General features: G+C 45.7%; 7 protein-coding genes across 9 annotated transcripts; 5 read left to right on the top strand and 2 right to left on the bottom strand.

Annotated features, from left to right (window-relative positions):
- Positions 1-44: 44 nt before the first annotated feature.
- On the bottom strand, positions 45-1068 carry LOC6593323 (probable dolichol-phosphate mannosyltransferase). Its single transcript, XM_002018909.2, has 3 exons — positions 936-1068; positions 664-874; positions 45-593 (listed from the first exon to the last, which is right to left on the bottom strand). The coding sequence occupies exons 1-3, from the start codon at positions 1037-1039 to the stop codon at positions 183-185; spliced, it is 726 nt and encodes a 241-aa protein (XP_002018945.1). The 5' UTR covers positions 1040-1068; the 3' UTR covers positions 45-182.
- Positions 1069-1367: 299 nt separating this feature from the next.
- Positions 1368-7278, top strand: LOC6593324 (centrosomal protein of 104 kDa). 2 transcript variants are annotated; one of them, XM_002018910.2, is made up of 8 exons: positions 1368-1504; positions 3597-3764; positions 3836-4946; positions 5198-5312; positions 5375-6390; positions 6453-6598; positions 6661-6762; positions 6827-7278. In XM_002018910.2, exons 1-8 carry the CDS (start codon positions 1465-1467, stop codon positions 6967-6969), a joined length of 2841 nt encoding a protein of 946 aa, XP_002018946.1. In that variant the 5' UTR covers positions 1368-1464; the 3' UTR covers positions 6970-7278. The 2 variants fall into 2 exon arrangements, with proteins under 2 accessions (XP_002018946.1, XP_026843534.1); XM_026987733.1 differs by having other exon boundaries at positions 5174-5312.
- LOC6593325 (cytochrome b561 domain-containing protein 2) lies at positions 2109-3131 on the bottom strand. Its single transcript, XM_002018911.2, has 3 exons — positions 2939-3131; positions 2629-2821; positions 2109-2553 (listed from the first exon to the last, which is right to left on the bottom strand). The coding sequence occupies exons 1-3, from the start codon at positions 3101-3103 to the stop codon at positions 2225-2227; spliced, it is 687 nt and encodes a 228-aa protein (XP_002018947.1). The 5' UTR covers positions 3104-3131; the 3' UTR covers positions 2109-2224.
- Positions 7279-8364: 1086 nt separating the features above from the next.
- On the top strand, positions 8365-12054 carry LOC6593963 (ethanolaminephosphotransferase 1). Of its 2 annotated transcripts, none has more exons than XM_026987813.1 (5): positions 8365-8722; positions 8871-8939; positions 9021-9643; positions 9708-9888; positions 10749-12054. In XM_026987813.1, exons 1-5 carry the CDS (start codon positions 8645-8647, stop codon positions 11070-11072), a joined length of 1275 nt encoding a protein of 424 aa, XP_026843614.1. In that variant the 5' UTR covers positions 8365-8644; the 3' UTR covers positions 11073-12054. The 2 variants fall into 2 exon arrangements, with proteins under 2 accessions (XP_026843614.1, XP_026843615.1); XM_026987814.1 differs by having other exon boundaries at positions 8639-8722; positions 8876-8939.
- On the top strand, positions 9903-10714 carry LOC113565527. Its single transcript, XM_026987816.1, has one exon. It carries the CDS (start codon positions 10137-10139, stop codon positions 10602-10604), a length of 468 nt encoding a protein of 155 aa, XP_026843617.1. The 5' UTR covers positions 9903-10136; the 3' UTR covers positions 10605-10714.
- Positions 12055-13180: 1126 nt separating the features above from the next.
- LOC6593964 lies at positions 13181-14499 on the top strand. The gene has a single exon (XM_026987666.1). It carries the CDS (start codon positions 13210-13212, stop codon positions 14356-14358), a length of 1149 nt encoding a protein of 382 aa, XP_026843467.1. The 5' UTR covers positions 13181-13209; the 3' UTR covers positions 14359-14499.
- Positions 14500-15043: 544 nt separating this feature from the next.
- LOC6593965 lies at positions 15044-16106 on the top strand. Its single transcript, XM_002018914.2, has 3 exons — positions 15044-15751; positions 15807-15987; positions 16052-16106. The coding sequence occupies exons 1-3, from the start codon at positions 15451-15453 to the stop codon at positions 16104-16106; spliced, it is 537 nt and encodes a 178-aa protein (XP_002018950.1). The 5' UTR covers positions 15044-15450.
- Positions 16107-16336: the final 230 nt, after the last annotated feature.

Here is a 16336-nt window from a genome sequence, read left to right as displayed (position 1 = left end):
TTTTGAACTATTATAAATACGGCAAACAAATTTCTCATGCATAATTCATTAGTTGTATGTAAAATTCTTTAAACAAATCTTACCAAATGTACAAACAATGCAAAGAAAATCCAAAGAAATTATTAATTTAAAAATCCACTCAGTCCGGCGCATGTTTCATTTATGGTCTCTTGACTTCTTGCTTATGTAGTAGCAAACAGATACAACAGATTCTTAGCAAATTGAACGATCTCGGTGCCACCCAGCTTGGATGTACCATAGATGCGATCCACGAATGTGATGGGCACCTCGGCAATGGTGTAGCCGTGTTGTCGCGCTCGTACCAACATTTCCATTTGAAATACGTAGCCCTTCGACACGCAGCTCGCGATGCACTTCTCTAGGACATCCTTTTTGTAGAGTCGGAATGAGCCGGTCAGGTCACTGGCATTGGGGCGCAGCAGAACCTGCGAGAGGTAGTTGGCGCCGCGTGAGATGAGCTTGCGCTTGAAGTCCCAGCCATAGACGCCGCCTTCTCCGGCATAACGAGTGCCCGAAACTATGTCATAGTCGCCCTTCTGTTGCAGCTCGATGAACTCCGGTATAAACTTGGGCTGTGTGGGGTTAGATTCGTTTACACTTTCACGTACACGTCACACGGAGAGTGGTGTTATCTATGCTCACATGATGACTCAAATCCGCATCGATGATAATTATAAAATCTCCAGTGGCATGTTTAATACCATGAATATAGGCTGTTCCCAAGCCCAGCTTGGAGCCGCGTGGCCGGAGGATAATCTTATCCTCGCCGTAGATACCCTGCAGATCCTTGGCCACATCCAATGTTCCGTCCGGACTGCCATCGTCTATCACAATCACCTCGTATTCGTAGCCGCTGCACAGAGAGAGTGAACTTTGTAAATGCTGTTTTAGACCGTTTTGGCACAGCTACTCACCTGGCCTTCATGTATTTCACAATCAGCCAGATTATAATTGGTAAATTGTCCCTTTCATTGTAGGTGGGCAGCAAAATGCTGTATTTGTGGGCATTTGTTGGCATTTTTAAGCCGTGTAAATAAAATTCTTGAGCCAATTAGAGCAGTGTTGGAAACTGGCTGTGCCAAACAGCTGACCGCCTAAAGATGTATCGATATGTCTATATCGTGTTTTAACAGAATTAAAGAAAATTGTTGTTAAAAACAATGCATTATAATATAAACAGTAAAACATAAAAATGGCAGAAGCTTTACAAATTAAAAATTGATCTAAACTTAAATATTGTCCTGAAATTGCGAAAACATCGAGTATCGATAGCACCATCAATTGTTTTTCAGCTCTACAGCACTGGCCGTCTGCTCTAGGGTCGTGATTGTTTTAAGTTTTTTTAAACTTATTAAACGTTATTTATAAAGTCTGCCGTGTGCGCCTGGTCGTGGCGGTGTGCATGTCCCGCAACATAGTTTCGTGTGATTTTAAATCTTCAGAATGGCCAAGAAAATACCATTTAATGTAGTATTTGCCTCAGGTAAACAAGCGGCGCCATGGAATACTCCCAAGCATAACAATTCATTTTACCTGCTATACTTTCTTCATATAATTTTGTTTATTTTGTGTTTTGTTATATGATTTTTTTCTTTCATTTTGTTTTAGCGACTGCTGCTGTTCTGCATGTAAGCATCCGTTCACCGCCCCGCCCCCTTTAACCGTGTCGTATTCGCATTTGGGTGCACTTGAGAAATCAATACAGCACGCAAAAACTATGTGCGTCTGGTTGAGCGGGACGTTAGATATTAAAGAGAATTTTGGATAGACTTAAAGACATTATGGAAACCAGATTAGTTTGGGGAGTGGGGAGCCAAGCAAAGTTTTAAATTTGCCACAGTTCCAGATAATTTGTTATGGAACATTGCACAGAGAATCGAGAAAGCTAGCTAGCAACTATACCCTAGATCAAGTCTAAACATGAAAAAGAACTACCTTGTGTTTTGTTTCTTATAAAAAATTGACTGACATCACCTTTGAAAGGGTCTAAACCCACTGCAACCACCATATATCATGGTCATTTTGACAGATTGTCATAATATGTCTGGCTCTTTCGGTGTCTGCATATTCAATTAGAGATGCGGACATGGATTTACTATTGGCACTGGGCCAAGCGTTTTATTTTGATAGATACTCCCAAACACTCCTCCCAAATAGCCTCCGTAGCCTTTCCCTTTGCCTTCAGCAGATGTGACAGAGTTATTTACTTGACCTTCTCCTGCTTTTTCTGCCGCCTATACTTCAGCTTGCTCAACAGCGATGAAACGGGGGAAATTATGGTCAAAACATAGACCAGCGATGTGACCAGCATCATGCCGGGAATGAAGTCATTGTCCACATGTTTCGTGAAGAATTTCGAGTAGTAGCCCAGGTAGATGGCTCCCATGCCCAGGGAATAGGTGACCAGGCCGAACAGATTGTGGCGGAAACGCAGCTCCGAGGGGGGGAACAACTTTAGGGCCAACTTTGGCTGGAAATAGTTGGCCAGACCACCCACAATACTGGCGGCGCAAAAAAAGGTAGCAGCGGATCCTGCAACACAAGAAACATACATCGATTAGCGCCAACAAGTCAATGAGGCACAAAGTTTAACCGAAAGCCACTCACCAACTCTCCCATGCCAGGTGTTGAAGTGAACCTCCTTGTTGGAGAACTTGCCCAGGCCCCCAAGTAGGACCATTGCGCCGCCGATGATTTGCAGAATGCCATGGAAACGCGACTTGTTGCGGTGTGACAGCCAGCGGGTGATGGGGTTAACCTTATAGTGGGACATCATGGCCTGGGCGATAAGGACGTGGAACTGTCCCAAGAGAAGTGAACAGAATAATTAGTTGGATCGATAAGATAATCGCTGATATGACGGCACTATGAAAACTGGGGATTATTGTGTTCAGGTACTTGTCAAGGCGGTACTCACACCAATTCCGGTCATAAACATGTGCATTGCCGTATCCTTGAAGTCCAGGCTGCGGGCCAGGACAAAGAAGAAGGTGGCCACCAAGAAGATCAGCATATGATTAATGCTGTTCAACAAACTTTGTACCTGCAGCCAGGCGGTGGCTCCGGTGGATCCCTCTGCCATGATTTTTTGCTTAAATTTGTTGCGCAGAGCGACTAAAGAGCGACTAAATCCACACAAGGCTGGCACGTTGCTTAAATACAAAACAGAATAAACAATTTGGGAGTGAGTTCGAAGAGAATTGTCGCCATTCCGACTATTGGATACCCTCTAACCAGATTAATATGTAGAACAAAGCCCACGCGGACTATCTAAACAACGCTAATTATATAGATACTCGATGGGAACAGTACATAACAGCCAGGTGTAGTACCACAATCCAGGGGACGAGAAACGGACATGCAGCAGTGACTGTGAACAAACGTACATACCCTTGCACTCCATTTGTAATTGGTACAGAAAGAGCAGAGAGATAAGCTTTTTTAGGTGTGCGTGGCTCACACTAAGAGAGAGGCACCAAAGAGAGCGTGCTCTTCGAGCAGCTGTTGAGCTGCTCAGCCGCTCTCCCGTCGACTGCACAGTAATGCTGACTTTGAAATTTTGTTGATATTTTTAGATGAGGATGTCAACTTTCCGGCCAGCGAACTGAATACACATGGACCCACTGTGCACGGCTGGAGGAGTACGGTGGACGGCAGCTTGACCACGCATGATATAATTCTACGTTTCCAGCAGCCGGCGAAGATCTACCGCATACAACTGCTAGCCCACCAGTATCTCATACGTAAGTTGAAGTGCAAAGTTCTCTTATGAAGGAACGGAACGGAACTGATGATATTCTCTTTCCATCGACAGCTGAGAAAGTTGAGCTCTGGCTGCACTATTCACCCAAGTCTTTACCCAGCACCCCGTCCTCGCAATACTTTGATTTCCTTGGTTTTGTGGCTCTGGCCGATAATGCCAACACAAACTACAAGTCCCGGGAGCTGCAGAGCGTTACCGTCACGCCGAGGCGGGGCACACATCTGAAGCTGCGCCTCATCGGATCCCAAGACAATGAGTACAACAGAACGGGGCAGATCTCCCTGCTGGCCGTCAATGTGCTGGGCGAGGACCTGGACGTGGGCACTGGTAGCAATGGCAACGGCAACGGGAATGGCGAGGATCACATTGGCAGCGAGGCCCCACCCCTGGACACGGCCACCGGGGAATTAGCGCTGGCCTCCATTTGTGATGACCTGCTCTTCTCCATGTACGTGGAGGAGTCCATTGTGAAGTACATCAGGGAACTGGAACAGCGTAAAACTCTGGCGGTCAGCTCGGAAAGATTTGAATACGCCCGGAAGCTGAAGCTCTGCATGACAGCACTGCGGACGGCGGGAGAGCGTTTGGGACGCTATTCGCTGGCCAAAAGACAAGCGGTGCAGCAGGAGGACTTCACTACAGCCAAGCTAAGGAAGGAGCAGATGGAAATGTATCGAGCATCTGTTCTCAGGCAGCTGCAAGTGCAGCAGCTCCTGGAGTCCCAGGGCGTCCAGAGCTCGAATGATCAGAGCTGTGAGATCTATGCCGGAGGAAAGCCCAGTCTGCCTCCAGCTCCGAGCCTTCAGGAAGTAGCTCACGCCTTGGCTGAGGCGGCCCTAAGTCCCAAGAGCATTACCAGCCAGAGTCAGGACGATAAATCTTCGACAGACGGTTCTTTGGGACAGGCTAGCAATGAAAGTGTGGTGGCCGTGCCAGCGTCATCTGTCCCAGCCCCAACAGTACCATCAGCCCTGCATGCCACGCCCACACATACTGGTGGTTGGCGGAAGTCCCATGACGAGATACCTCAATCGCCGCGCCTACCATCGCGCCACAGTTCGCCCATGTGCAGCCGGCAGGGATCCCTGCGGCGACGCAACAAGAGTGTTCCGCGCAACTCATACGAGGACTACGAGGAGCGCGCCATACCTACATTAAGACAGTGAGTAACGCAGTGCAACTTTATTATAGGCAATTCTTGTGCGTAGATAAGGTTTAAACAAATAACTGTGTTGTGTTGCATGATAGACATCGAGAGTCGATGTTTTGAAATCTTTTGTTGATTGATGTACGTTTTACTTTCTTTTTTCTAATGCGTTTCTAACCGTAAACGTAAACTGTAAACCGTAAACCTTGCCATTCCGTAACCACAAAACAAAAATCGTTAAGTTCAAATACTAATGAATTTTTAAGGGAATGCCAAGGCAATGCCCTGCTGGAAGCCGATCCAAACCGGGGACGTTCGCGCCTCAACGATCGCGAACGTCGCCAGGCAGCCCTTCCCATTCTGGTCTTTGGCAGTGAGTTGGTAAGAATATTTGCACCCACGACAATTCACAAAACACCATTTGAGCTAAATGTTTCGTTTAGGTGGAGCAATTCTATTCGCGGCAGTTTCAGGATCGAGAGGATGGTTTGATGAGACTGCGAAACTTTCTAAAGGAGCTGGAGGTGGTAGAGGTACCCAGCAATGAGCACGCAGCCAGTCCGAATAAGGTGGCACGCAGTGCTGCCCTGCTGCTTCATCGAGCCGTGCGAGACGCAGTCTATTCCGTCTTTAGCCAGGCCACAGAAACGGTCCGCGTCCTGTTTCTGGAATATGTGCCAGGACGTGTCTCGCCCAGTGAGGTTGCACGCTGTGTGGACCGCCTGCTGCCCGAGCTGCTGGCCAAGTCCGGCGATCCTTCGGCCCGCCTGCACACCCTGGCCCAGCACACCATACTCAGCATTGCCGCCTGTCCGGAAGTAGCCGAGCAGAGTCTGGTGGCTCCGGCCCTCTCACGCAGCGTAGGCTCCGGCACCCATCAGCGTTTGGCCATGAGCCGCCTTCAAATGCTCGAGCAGTTGGTGCATACCCAGGGCATCAGCACGGACAAGCACAGTGGACTGACCTGCCGGGCACTCTCAGAATGCGGCTGTTCTGGTATCCATCATCCAGCCGAGCCCGTGCGCAAGGTGGCAGAACGCATTCTCCTTCTTGTCTACAAGATCAATCCTCGCATGGTGCGCAAGCAGCTGCCTCCCGACGACGACATCACTCGTCGCAATCTCCTCTACAGACAACTGTTCACCGAATTTGACAAGCTGGACCTGGACCGCAAGCAGGAGCTGCTCGAGGCCAGCAAATATGTGGGGGGACACAGTTCCGGAGATGCAGCCACTCCACCGACAGACAAGCCCACAACCAGTTCGGATGCCTCGCGTCTGCTTAAGAGTAAAAGCGGCCAGGGGCTGGGCCTTGCTGCCAGTTCCAGCAACGGATATGCCAGTTGCAACGGAAAACAGCAATACAATGAACAGCTGAAACGTTCCATGCTATCCGCATCGAATTCTCGAAAGGGGTCTGCCTCCAATTCGGAATCCACCGAGGACAACACACCCAAGATGTTCGTAATGAGAGCTGCCTTTCCTTTTTTTAAGTGTTAATACATAGATCTTATTCTTTCAGACATTGTCCTTTTTGTAACTGGTCGTGTGCTGGAAGTGATGCCACCCAACTGGATCGACACTACTGGAAGGCCTGTCCGTTTCTCACAAAGTGCCCACAATGCAGTCAAGTGCTGGAGGTAGCTGCGCTCAACTATCACCTGACCAGTAAGTTAAAGAAATCAGACATCCATCAGATCCAATGGGTTGATATTCATTTTATTGCACAGCGGAATGCGATGCCAAGGAGAGCTATGTGGTCTGCACCCGCTGTACGGAATCGGTGCACAAGCAGCTCTACGAACTGCATCAGATGGAGGATTATTGTCGTGGTAAGAATGCGCATTTAACCAGTCTATTACGATCGTTTAATATTGATAATGTTTCGCTCTTTAGAACTGAAAACTGGTGCGGCTCGGTGTCCACTCTGCCATGACGATGTGCACTTACCTGTGGATGGCGGCTGGAAGTTGCATCTCCTCAGCGCCGCCGGGTGTCCCGGGAATATACGCAAAAAAAATCCAAAGAAATCAAACTGAATCTAAGTCAATCTACTCGATTAATCGGCATATGTAGCGAATTTACTAGAGCAACTATACTAATCAGGATGCATACTATAAATATATATATATAATTATATATACACAAGTTCCAGCTGCAGTGGCGTTAAGCGTTATTTAAATCAATTTGTTTTAAGACCCTAAATTTCTTTTAGACACATTTTGTTATGGGAATTAGTTAATTCAAAGATACAATTAGTTTATGTGTAGTTTCTTTTGTATGTTTTTTACGCAATGTGATTTGTTAAGTAACCTAACACGAATTTTTGAAACGTCCTTACAATAAATACAGCCCATCCAAACAGTTTTAAATCAAAAATTGGAATTTTCCATTCGGCGATAACTAATCGCCAGTTGAATAAGTTGTCGGGTAGGTATTCTGACAATTAATGTGAATAAATTATTTTGCATACAAGTCCAGCAAATAAAATACATCGATATTAAAATAAAACTACATGAAAGGCAAATTAATTAACAATTGTTAATTAGTCCCGCGACATGGGCAACATGCAACCCTAGGGAAAAGGATATTATAGAAATCCAATGAATGCCGAACCAAGTCAGACCAAGAATAAGTACCGGGATATATACATATATTCATATATGTATATATATATACATATATATAGGAAACTATCAAATGACTAAATAGGTCTAAGACATGTCAAACTGTGAAACTATCATTAGAAATGTTCCAAATAAGCTTGGAAAACAGAATTTTAATGTTACTTAAGTGAAATAGGGTGTAAAGAGGTCCATCCTCATAGCGGATACCTGTTGACCAGCAAGAATGACGAAACATTCAAGGCAAACTTAAATTTTTGTACATTTTTGTGCTTTGACTTTGTTTGTTGAAATTTTATTTCAGAAAAAAAAAATGCAATAAAACGGAGTAATTCAAATAAGCATGTCTTGTAGAAAATTGATCTATCAATCGAATAAAATTATGTGTACAGGTATGGAAGTCCTAGCTAGCTAGAAATATCAAATCGAATATCAAAATCGAGGAATATGGTTTCCAATCCTTGACAGACAACGATTAACCCATTGTAGACCAAGTGTGTATTTTAAGATTATACAGGAGTTATTGAAAATTGAATCAATATAACGCACTTCAGTTGAAAGATATTGTGGTTTTTTTGAAGTTCAGAAGAAATGGCATGCATCTATGAGAAGATCTTACATACACCATTACATTCCGCCATTTACCTCAAGTCGTTGAGCTGTTTAAATCGAGGGGGGGCTTAATGGGCTATTTTTCGGTATATTTTTAAAATGAGGCGGTATATTTTTGAGGGTCAGACCGTATATTTGATCGATAAGCCCGATCTGGCCACACTGCAGCCGGCGGCAGCATAGTTTTTTTTTGCAATAAATAACAATTTTTAAAAACAATAAAAATGCGAGCTGAACCGGAGCCTGCGCTATAGTTATTTCAATTCATTTTCACTCGGTGTACGGTGCAAATCTTTACAAAAATGTGCTAAAAATCATTTAATTAACATCAGGCGCTGCTATTATCAAACCCCACTCCACTCCGCCGCTTCTCTCAGCGTCTTGGCTCGCGTGTTTTCCGAGTAGATTAAAATAGTTTAGATTCCCGATTTGGTACTACCCTGCCTGCACGTGCGTCACGCCACCCAAAACCCATAAAATGCACGAATTATTTAAGAGAATTATGGATTACAAATACCTGAGCCGGTCGCAAATCAATGGATTCGACAACTATAAGGTAGGTAGAGAATGTGAAGAAGGATGGATCAAAACCAGTTCTTTATAGACCATCTATTTATAGTTCGTGTACCTGATGAACATACGAAAGCATTGTAATATCATTCTCATTAACCATTTCTGTACGCTTATGTACATATTTCTTACAGTACAGCGCCATAGACACCTCCCCTCTGAGCCAGTACGTAATGCATCCATTCTGGGATTGGCTCGTCAAGGTTGGTAGCCAACAGGCATTGCTTGATTACAAAAAAATCAATATTTTTAATCGACTAATGCCTCTTGTCGGCCTATTTCAGTTCTTCCCGCGCTGGTTTGCGCCCAATTTAATGACGTTCCTGGGCTTCCTGTTTAGTGCCATGAATCTGGTCCTGCTCTCCTATTATGATTGGAATTTCGAGGCCAGCTCGGGGGAGGAGGACACCACCCCGATACCATCATGGGTCTGGCTGTGCACGGCAGTGAACATCTTCCTCGCCTACACTCTGGACGGGATTGATGGCAAGCAGGCGCGCCGGATCGGCCTGTCTGGGCCACTGGGCGAACTTTTCGATCATGGCCTCGACTCGTACACAGCCATGCTGATACCCACATGCCTCTACAGCATATTCGGTCGGAGCAGGGTCTATTCCGTGCGACCGATGCGAATGTACTATGTCTGCCTGACGGTCTACTTCAACTTCTTTGTTTCCCATTGGGAGAAGTACAATACGGGTATATTGTATCTCCCCTGGGGCTACGACCTCAGCATGTGGGGCAGCACTGCAATGTACTTGATCACCTGGTGGTTGGGTTTCGAGCGTTGGAAGTTCGAGCTGTCCTTGGGCTCCTACGGAACCCTGCCGTTGGGTAATGTTATGGAAGCCGTACTCCATGTGAGTGCCATGGCCAATCTCCCGCTAGTCATCATCAACGTTTACAAGTGAGACTTGAGACCTAGAGATCTTAAGGCATTTAGTAATTAGTAATTCCCGTGTTTTACACAGCTCCTATGCCCAACGCACAGGCCGCCTGTTATCCCCATGGGAAGCAATCCGTCCCATGTGGCCATTTGTCTCATATTTCATCATCCTGCTGCTCTGGCCGTACATCTCACCCAACAACATCATGGAGACGGATCCTCGAGCCATATTCATGCTCAGCGGCACCATCTTCTCGAATGTCAGCGTAAGTCATTCCACCCCTTCACCTACTGCCATTGGCTGTTATCGAACTGTGTCGCGGGTGCGCTGAATCATATAGATAAGGAACGACGAGTGTGTCAACATCGGTTGTTAGTTGTTAGTCACTGGAGCCCCATGTGTTTACTGTCAGCGCAGTAACAGGCCTTTAATGAGCCAGTCGAATTGCCCCAAAACGACATTCATACCGACGTCAAGTCGATAAAAACACGTAAAAAACAAAAACTATTTGCAATGCCGCCCTTTTGTTGCGGTGGTCGGCGATGTGCGAATGATGCTGCACAAAAGGAGGGGCTGCAGGGACAGATGGAGGGAGATGAAGCTAAGGATACTATTTACACGACGGCCGCCGACTATGAGCGTCCGTTGACCCTCAAGTTCTACGCTCGTCACGATTGGCCGTATTTTAATTGCACTCCGGAGGAGATTCGCCAAATTCGTGAGAAGCTCGATCCGGAGTCGTTAAAGGTAGCTGGCAGACTGACTGACGCCAGGAGACAAAGCAGCAGCGAGGACGTTGTGCTGACACAGAAAGTAGATCATCCCACGGCACAGCCAATGACCGAAAATCAAATCTATGGCTGGTATCAAGATCGCGCCTATCGTTACCTAAAGCGTGATCGTGGCATCTTCGTCTTTCCACACGAGAATGATCCATATATTCAACAGATTCTAAGTAACAAATTTAACAATACTCGATAATGCCTAACCCTTGCAAGAAACTCGACAAAAAAACACGAAATAATTCCACAAATTTAAGTCTGTTTGAAGAATAATTATAATAATTAGATGTGATCCAGGCCAAAACATTTGCTTATTGTTTTTCACACTCTCTCTTAATTATAGTGCCGCTTGATTGTCTCGCAAATGTCGGTGACGCGCTGCGAGGCCTGGCACTGGCAGACACCCATGTTTGCCTTCTCCCTGCTGTTGAGCATGTGGATACCGCTGCTGGAGAGGCCGCTGCTCTACCTACTGCTGATTGTGACCACACTGACCCATTGGCACTACGGGGCCAGTGTTGTCAACCAAATGTGCGACCACTTCAATCGCGTCTGCTTCACGGTGCACAAACGGCTGCCGGAAGAGGAATTCCTGAAACGGAAGAAGATGCTTCTGGAACCGGAATTGCATCTGAAACCTGAGGAACCACTCAAGAAGGAGGATTAGTTGTCGGCTCCTTGTGCGCGTGCTTATGTCAAATTGTTTGCTCATTTTGTTTTCGGTCAAGAGTTCTTTTTCATGTTCTTCTGTTCATCATGGAGGCTGTTTAGTTAAACGATTTATGAGATTATGTATATTTTTCATAGTTAGAATTTAATTTAAAAATTTGCTTGATCCTAGTATTATCCATCCTTATGTTGGAACTTGTTTTGGTCTTTTATTCAGAAATTATTTGTGTAATGCTCTCTTTCAAAAGTCGCACAATTGCAACTCTCCCTTCACTTAGGGCAGCATTTTTAGCTTTATTTGGACTTAACTATTAATCATGACAAGTGGTGTAATCCGCAGATAAGATTTGACCCAAATGTTACTCGTAAACGTATATCTGATAGGCCATACAAGTTCCAGTGCATTAACTCTACTAATCGAAACCTTAACGCAACACCGAACAGACCAGTATACAACATCATCTAGGTTAGACATTTACAATTATTTTATTTCACGTATACTACTACTTAAGACCTAATTTCAAACATAAAAAAGAAAGAATTCAATGTAAATTTAAAAACCAGGTTCGCTTCCTTTGGCCTCTGATAGGTAACCGATATGTTCAGCGTTGTTTTATTCGACTAGACATAATCGAATGACTTCTATGTGCTAGCTTAATTTATTTCCATTGTTCCATTATTTTGTAATTGTTCTGCTATACACTACACTATACTGTACACATAGACACACGCAACACAGCAATATGTACTATTTCTAACAACAAATAACCGCAAAGACCTCTAATTACTTAGAAAAACAAAGGTATTTATTATTCTTAAAAAACCAACCTCAATGTCATTCAACTGTAATGTGACGTCGTCCATAGCGCCACAGCACGCTTATGGTATGAAACCTACGCCCCCACCACACCACACCCCTCTATCACAGTGAGTGTAAAACAACAAGACAGTAAACAAAATAAAACACAATATGTTTAAAATCCCAAATTGTATTTTGAGATGCTTGAGAGCTCGCTCGGTATGAGCAGTGAAATATGACTTTTATCTAGATTTCAGATCGCAGAGCTAACAATTTGAGAGGTTTTCGTACCCAGCAATTTTGCTTTGAAATGCACCCAAATAGGAGTGTCGATCTGAGTAAGGATTATCATTGAAATTCCAGAATGGGAGGCATGGTTCCCTAGTAGTTGTGAATACCAAGCATATTTCTTATATGAATCACAGTGTTTTTAAGTAGTATTTTATGGTTCCTTGGCGAGACAGCTTTATGAGCAGACAGTTTCTTTACAAAACTAATCACTTTGAAGATACCTAAACGTACCAGACATGCGCATATTTTGTTGGATACAAAATGTATATATGTAAATTGCTAAATCCATCAAATCGGATTCAAATAGTCTACATTCAATAATGAAATGCAATTATATACATATGTATATGTAAAGCCCATCGGACTAGCGGATATCCTATGATCCAGAACGTTCTCTCTGGGTTTCTATTTGAAGCTTGGCGCTGTTACAAATATTTATTTTAATTTTCTATGCTATGATATGTATACGCTGCTCCTATATTTGTTGTTTCCATAAAGCTCGTTTTAACAGAATCCCCACGTTCGGTTTTTGGAATCATTTGCTCAGCTGACACTGACCAACTTGAGTACGTGCTTTGGCTATTAGCCGAAGCTTCGAACGGAATGCTTCCTCATTAGCTAATTGGCGTGAAAATTGAATTCACGTCCCACTGTGCGAGCCGGGCCGGTGAGAACCAAGAAAGACGCCTCCACCGCCTCGCCCGCACCATCGGCTAACGGCTGACCGTTGAGCAATATCAATAAACAGAGAGCTCCCAAGTCACGCAGCCGAAATGGGCACGGCAGAACAAAAAGAAACAAGGAATAAGTAAGTGGAATGGACAAAAGCAAACATCGGATCGAGATCGGGCATCGAGAATCGAGCGAGAGAAGAAAGCCAGCCAGTCAGCCACAGTAGCAGCGAAGTCGGCAGAGCCAGATATGAAAGTTGCGCCTGCGCTGGCGGCGATACAACGTCGAAGCGCTCCCGACGATCGTGGAATCAGTTGCGAGGCAGAAGCGCGAGAGTTAAGAACGTGAGGCGGAACCCATCCCACATCCCAATATGATCTGGAAGACTTTCACGCTGCTGCTGCTGCTGGGGGCAGCGACGACTGCGTCCCACTTAGTCTCCAGCACCACAGAGAAGCTGTCCCCGACCACCACCACCGCCAGTGTGGTGGAGCAGAGCACTTTGATCAAGGAAGAGCAATTTCCGGCAATTGCCCCAGCTCAAGCGGCCGAGTCGTCCCAGTCGATTCTACTGCAGCCACCGCCGATTGCCGGCGGCAGTGGGGACGATGAGGCACTGCGTCGTCGCACTGTCACTTACGATCAGCGACAGGAGGGGCAATACAACATCCGGGCCGACCTGGAGAACTTCATGATACTACTTATCCCACCGGGACCGCAGGAGAGCCTTAGTCTACTGGATTTGCTTAGCCGTGGAGCAGCGACCAAGAGCAGCAAACGCAAGAGCCCACAACGAGGCCCCTCGCTGAAGTCTTTCTACCAAAGAAACCAGCTCCAGAGGCTGCAGCAACAGCAGGAGCAGCAGCCATCGCAGCCGTTGGTGGCCCTGCCCGAGTTCATTGAGGGACGCACGCCCTATCATGTGGACATCTCGGCCAGTGACACGGAGCAGGCGCAGCGTCTGCAGCGCCAACAGGTGGATGTGTTGCCCCCGCAACTGATACACATGCCGCAGCTGATCAAGCCCTTCCACCTGGAGGCAGAGCCCGAGCTTATCCAAGCTCTGCCGCCGGTGCCAGCCACAAGCAGTGCTGCAGGATCGAACCTACTCGAGAGCTACAATCAGCCCGGATCCCATTACTTTCGCAACTCGCGCGCCCTGAGAGGCGACACCTACTTGGAGACCAACCGCCTGGCTGGCGGCGAGTACGCCCAGGCAGCCCACCCACGCTCCATCAGCGTGCCCATCTATCGGAGCGATCTTAGTGGCCAGGCCAATGCCCTGTATCCGCCCATCGATGCCCCGGCCTATGTCCTGAACGAAGCCCGAAGCTGGCAGCTGGATGAAGAGCCCACCCAGGTGGAGCCGAAGCATTTGCTGGAAACGGATATCATCAGCTTCGATCTGCTGTCCGATGATCTGGGCGACTCCAAGACCCTTCTCAGGGATGGTCTGGCACGCTGTGCCCGGGGCGAAAGACGCGACAGCTACGGGGCGTGCCGCCAGATCGAAGGCTATTGACGCGAATGAGAACTTCCAGACTGCTACTAAATGAAAGCCTAAATGTTAGTTTTAGATTAAATACATACAACTACATACTTTTGCACACTCTAAAATTAAGCTGCGCTGAGCCTATCATCTAACAAATAAATACAGAAACGTAATCCCGAGCTGCTAATGACATTTGCAAATCTCCATGCTGATTGCTTGCCTTAGGCAAATGCGGAAGCAATAGTCGGTGCACCCGTCTAACGGTTCAATGATGATGCGCTGAAGGATAAGTCTAGATATAATCTTGACAGCCCAGAGCCAGGGGACTGGGACAGGCGCAGGGACAGGCCGTGCATTAGCAATTACCCAGAGACAAAGGCCAGCAACTCCATAATTTTTGCAGGTTTTTCTATTCGAAACCAGTTTCCAGTTAGAAAGACTCTGAATTGTAGCTTCAAGCTCCAGCAGAGCCACATCCACACAGCCTCTTCCTGTGGGGAGCAGTGCATTCTCCATGCAGACTGGGCCTGAGATTGGTCATTGGTCATTGAACCTGGTTCAATAGATCTACCATACGACACACCTGATCACACACAATGAAACACACGGTGGGGCGCCGTTAACTCGAAGAGTCAACAGATTTTCGTCAAACATACATATATTACATCCCCCAGAAATTAGTATATTTTTGATGATTTACGATTTCTATTGAGCTTAGATCAAATCGAGGTTATTAGGTTAGCTACTACTTTCAGAATGAACCCATTTGGGTGGGGTCTGAAATGTGATACTGGCGAGAAATCCAGAGTCTAAGGTATAGAAAGCATTTTCCTATGTGGCAGCTAGGAAGCATTAGATGTGCATCCCAGCCTCAGTAAATATTCCCACAGTTCCCTTGCAATGCGGAAGTCTTTGGTCGACGGACATTGAACTGTGTCCAGAAATCGGGTTTTTTTTCTCCCAGCGTCTCAGCATCCCAGCATCCCAGTATCCATTGGTCCACGGTCCAGGCTCATTCTGGTCTATGTGGTAGAACCACGACCAGAATGGTCATTCGTCGCACGCTGTCAGAGCACAACGGTCCTGTCTGCGCTGAAAAGCAGTACGAGTACGAGTACGAGTATGTGCAAATTTACCAATCGATTGTTCGTCTTTGCCCTGCTGCTGCTGGCTCTGGGCGTGGTGCTGGCCCAGCCCGTGTCGGTCAAGGCTCGTCCCGGTGGCCCACGAAATGTGATCAGCGATCTGCTGGAGGTCTTGTATGACGACTACAACGATAACGGGTATCAACAGGAGGATATCTATTATGATCAGCGGCAAAAGGGAGCTGAAAATTTGCAGCTGAAGATGGATGGTCTGGTCGTAGCTCTGGCACCCGAGATGAGTTACCATTCTTTGTATATGATGGCCGATCAGTATTTCAGTAAGATTTCATCAAATGTACAAGAAAAGATACTAACATTCCTTTGAACTTGCAGATATGAGGGAAATGCTTCTCCAACATTCTACTCCAGAGCCAGATGAAACCCAATTGTACGAAAAGGTTCCAGTCAGAGAGCCAGAATCAACGGCTTCAGAGGAGCATACTAGAATTCCAGATCCCAAAACTGATATGGAAAGCCGACAGCATCATGTTGTGGCACCGCAGAACGCTAGCCGGTATGTATCTAAAATCGAATAAATTTCTTTTATCAAATAATACATTTTTTTATGCTATTTCCAGTTCACCTTCTCAATTGCTTGAAATGCTAAAGAAGCTTAAAAGCAGAAAAATCTAACGTTATTCTTAAAAAAAAATAAAATTTTAAAAACTAATTTAGGATATATAAATAAATATATGAATCAATGAAACTCACCACTTTATCCTATCGATGAATCAATTTTCTGGTAAATTGGTAGTTCTGAAGCATTATTTAAAAAAAAATAATTGTTTAGCTTAAACGGTTATTAAATTTGTAAATTTAATAACGTATATTTCTACATGACATTCTACATGACTGTAATAGAC

Source organism: Drosophila persimilis, unplaced genomic scaffold (assembly GCF_003286085.1).
Source record: "Drosophila persimilis strain 14011-0111.01,24,50 unplaced genomic scaffold, DperRS2 tig00000124-arrow-pilon, whole genome shotgun sequence".
Taxonomy (NCBI): domain Eukaryota; kingdom Metazoa; phylum Arthropoda; class Insecta; order Diptera; family Drosophilidae; genus Drosophila; species Drosophila persimilis.
This window is presented reverse-complemented; position numbering and strand designations above follow the sequence as displayed.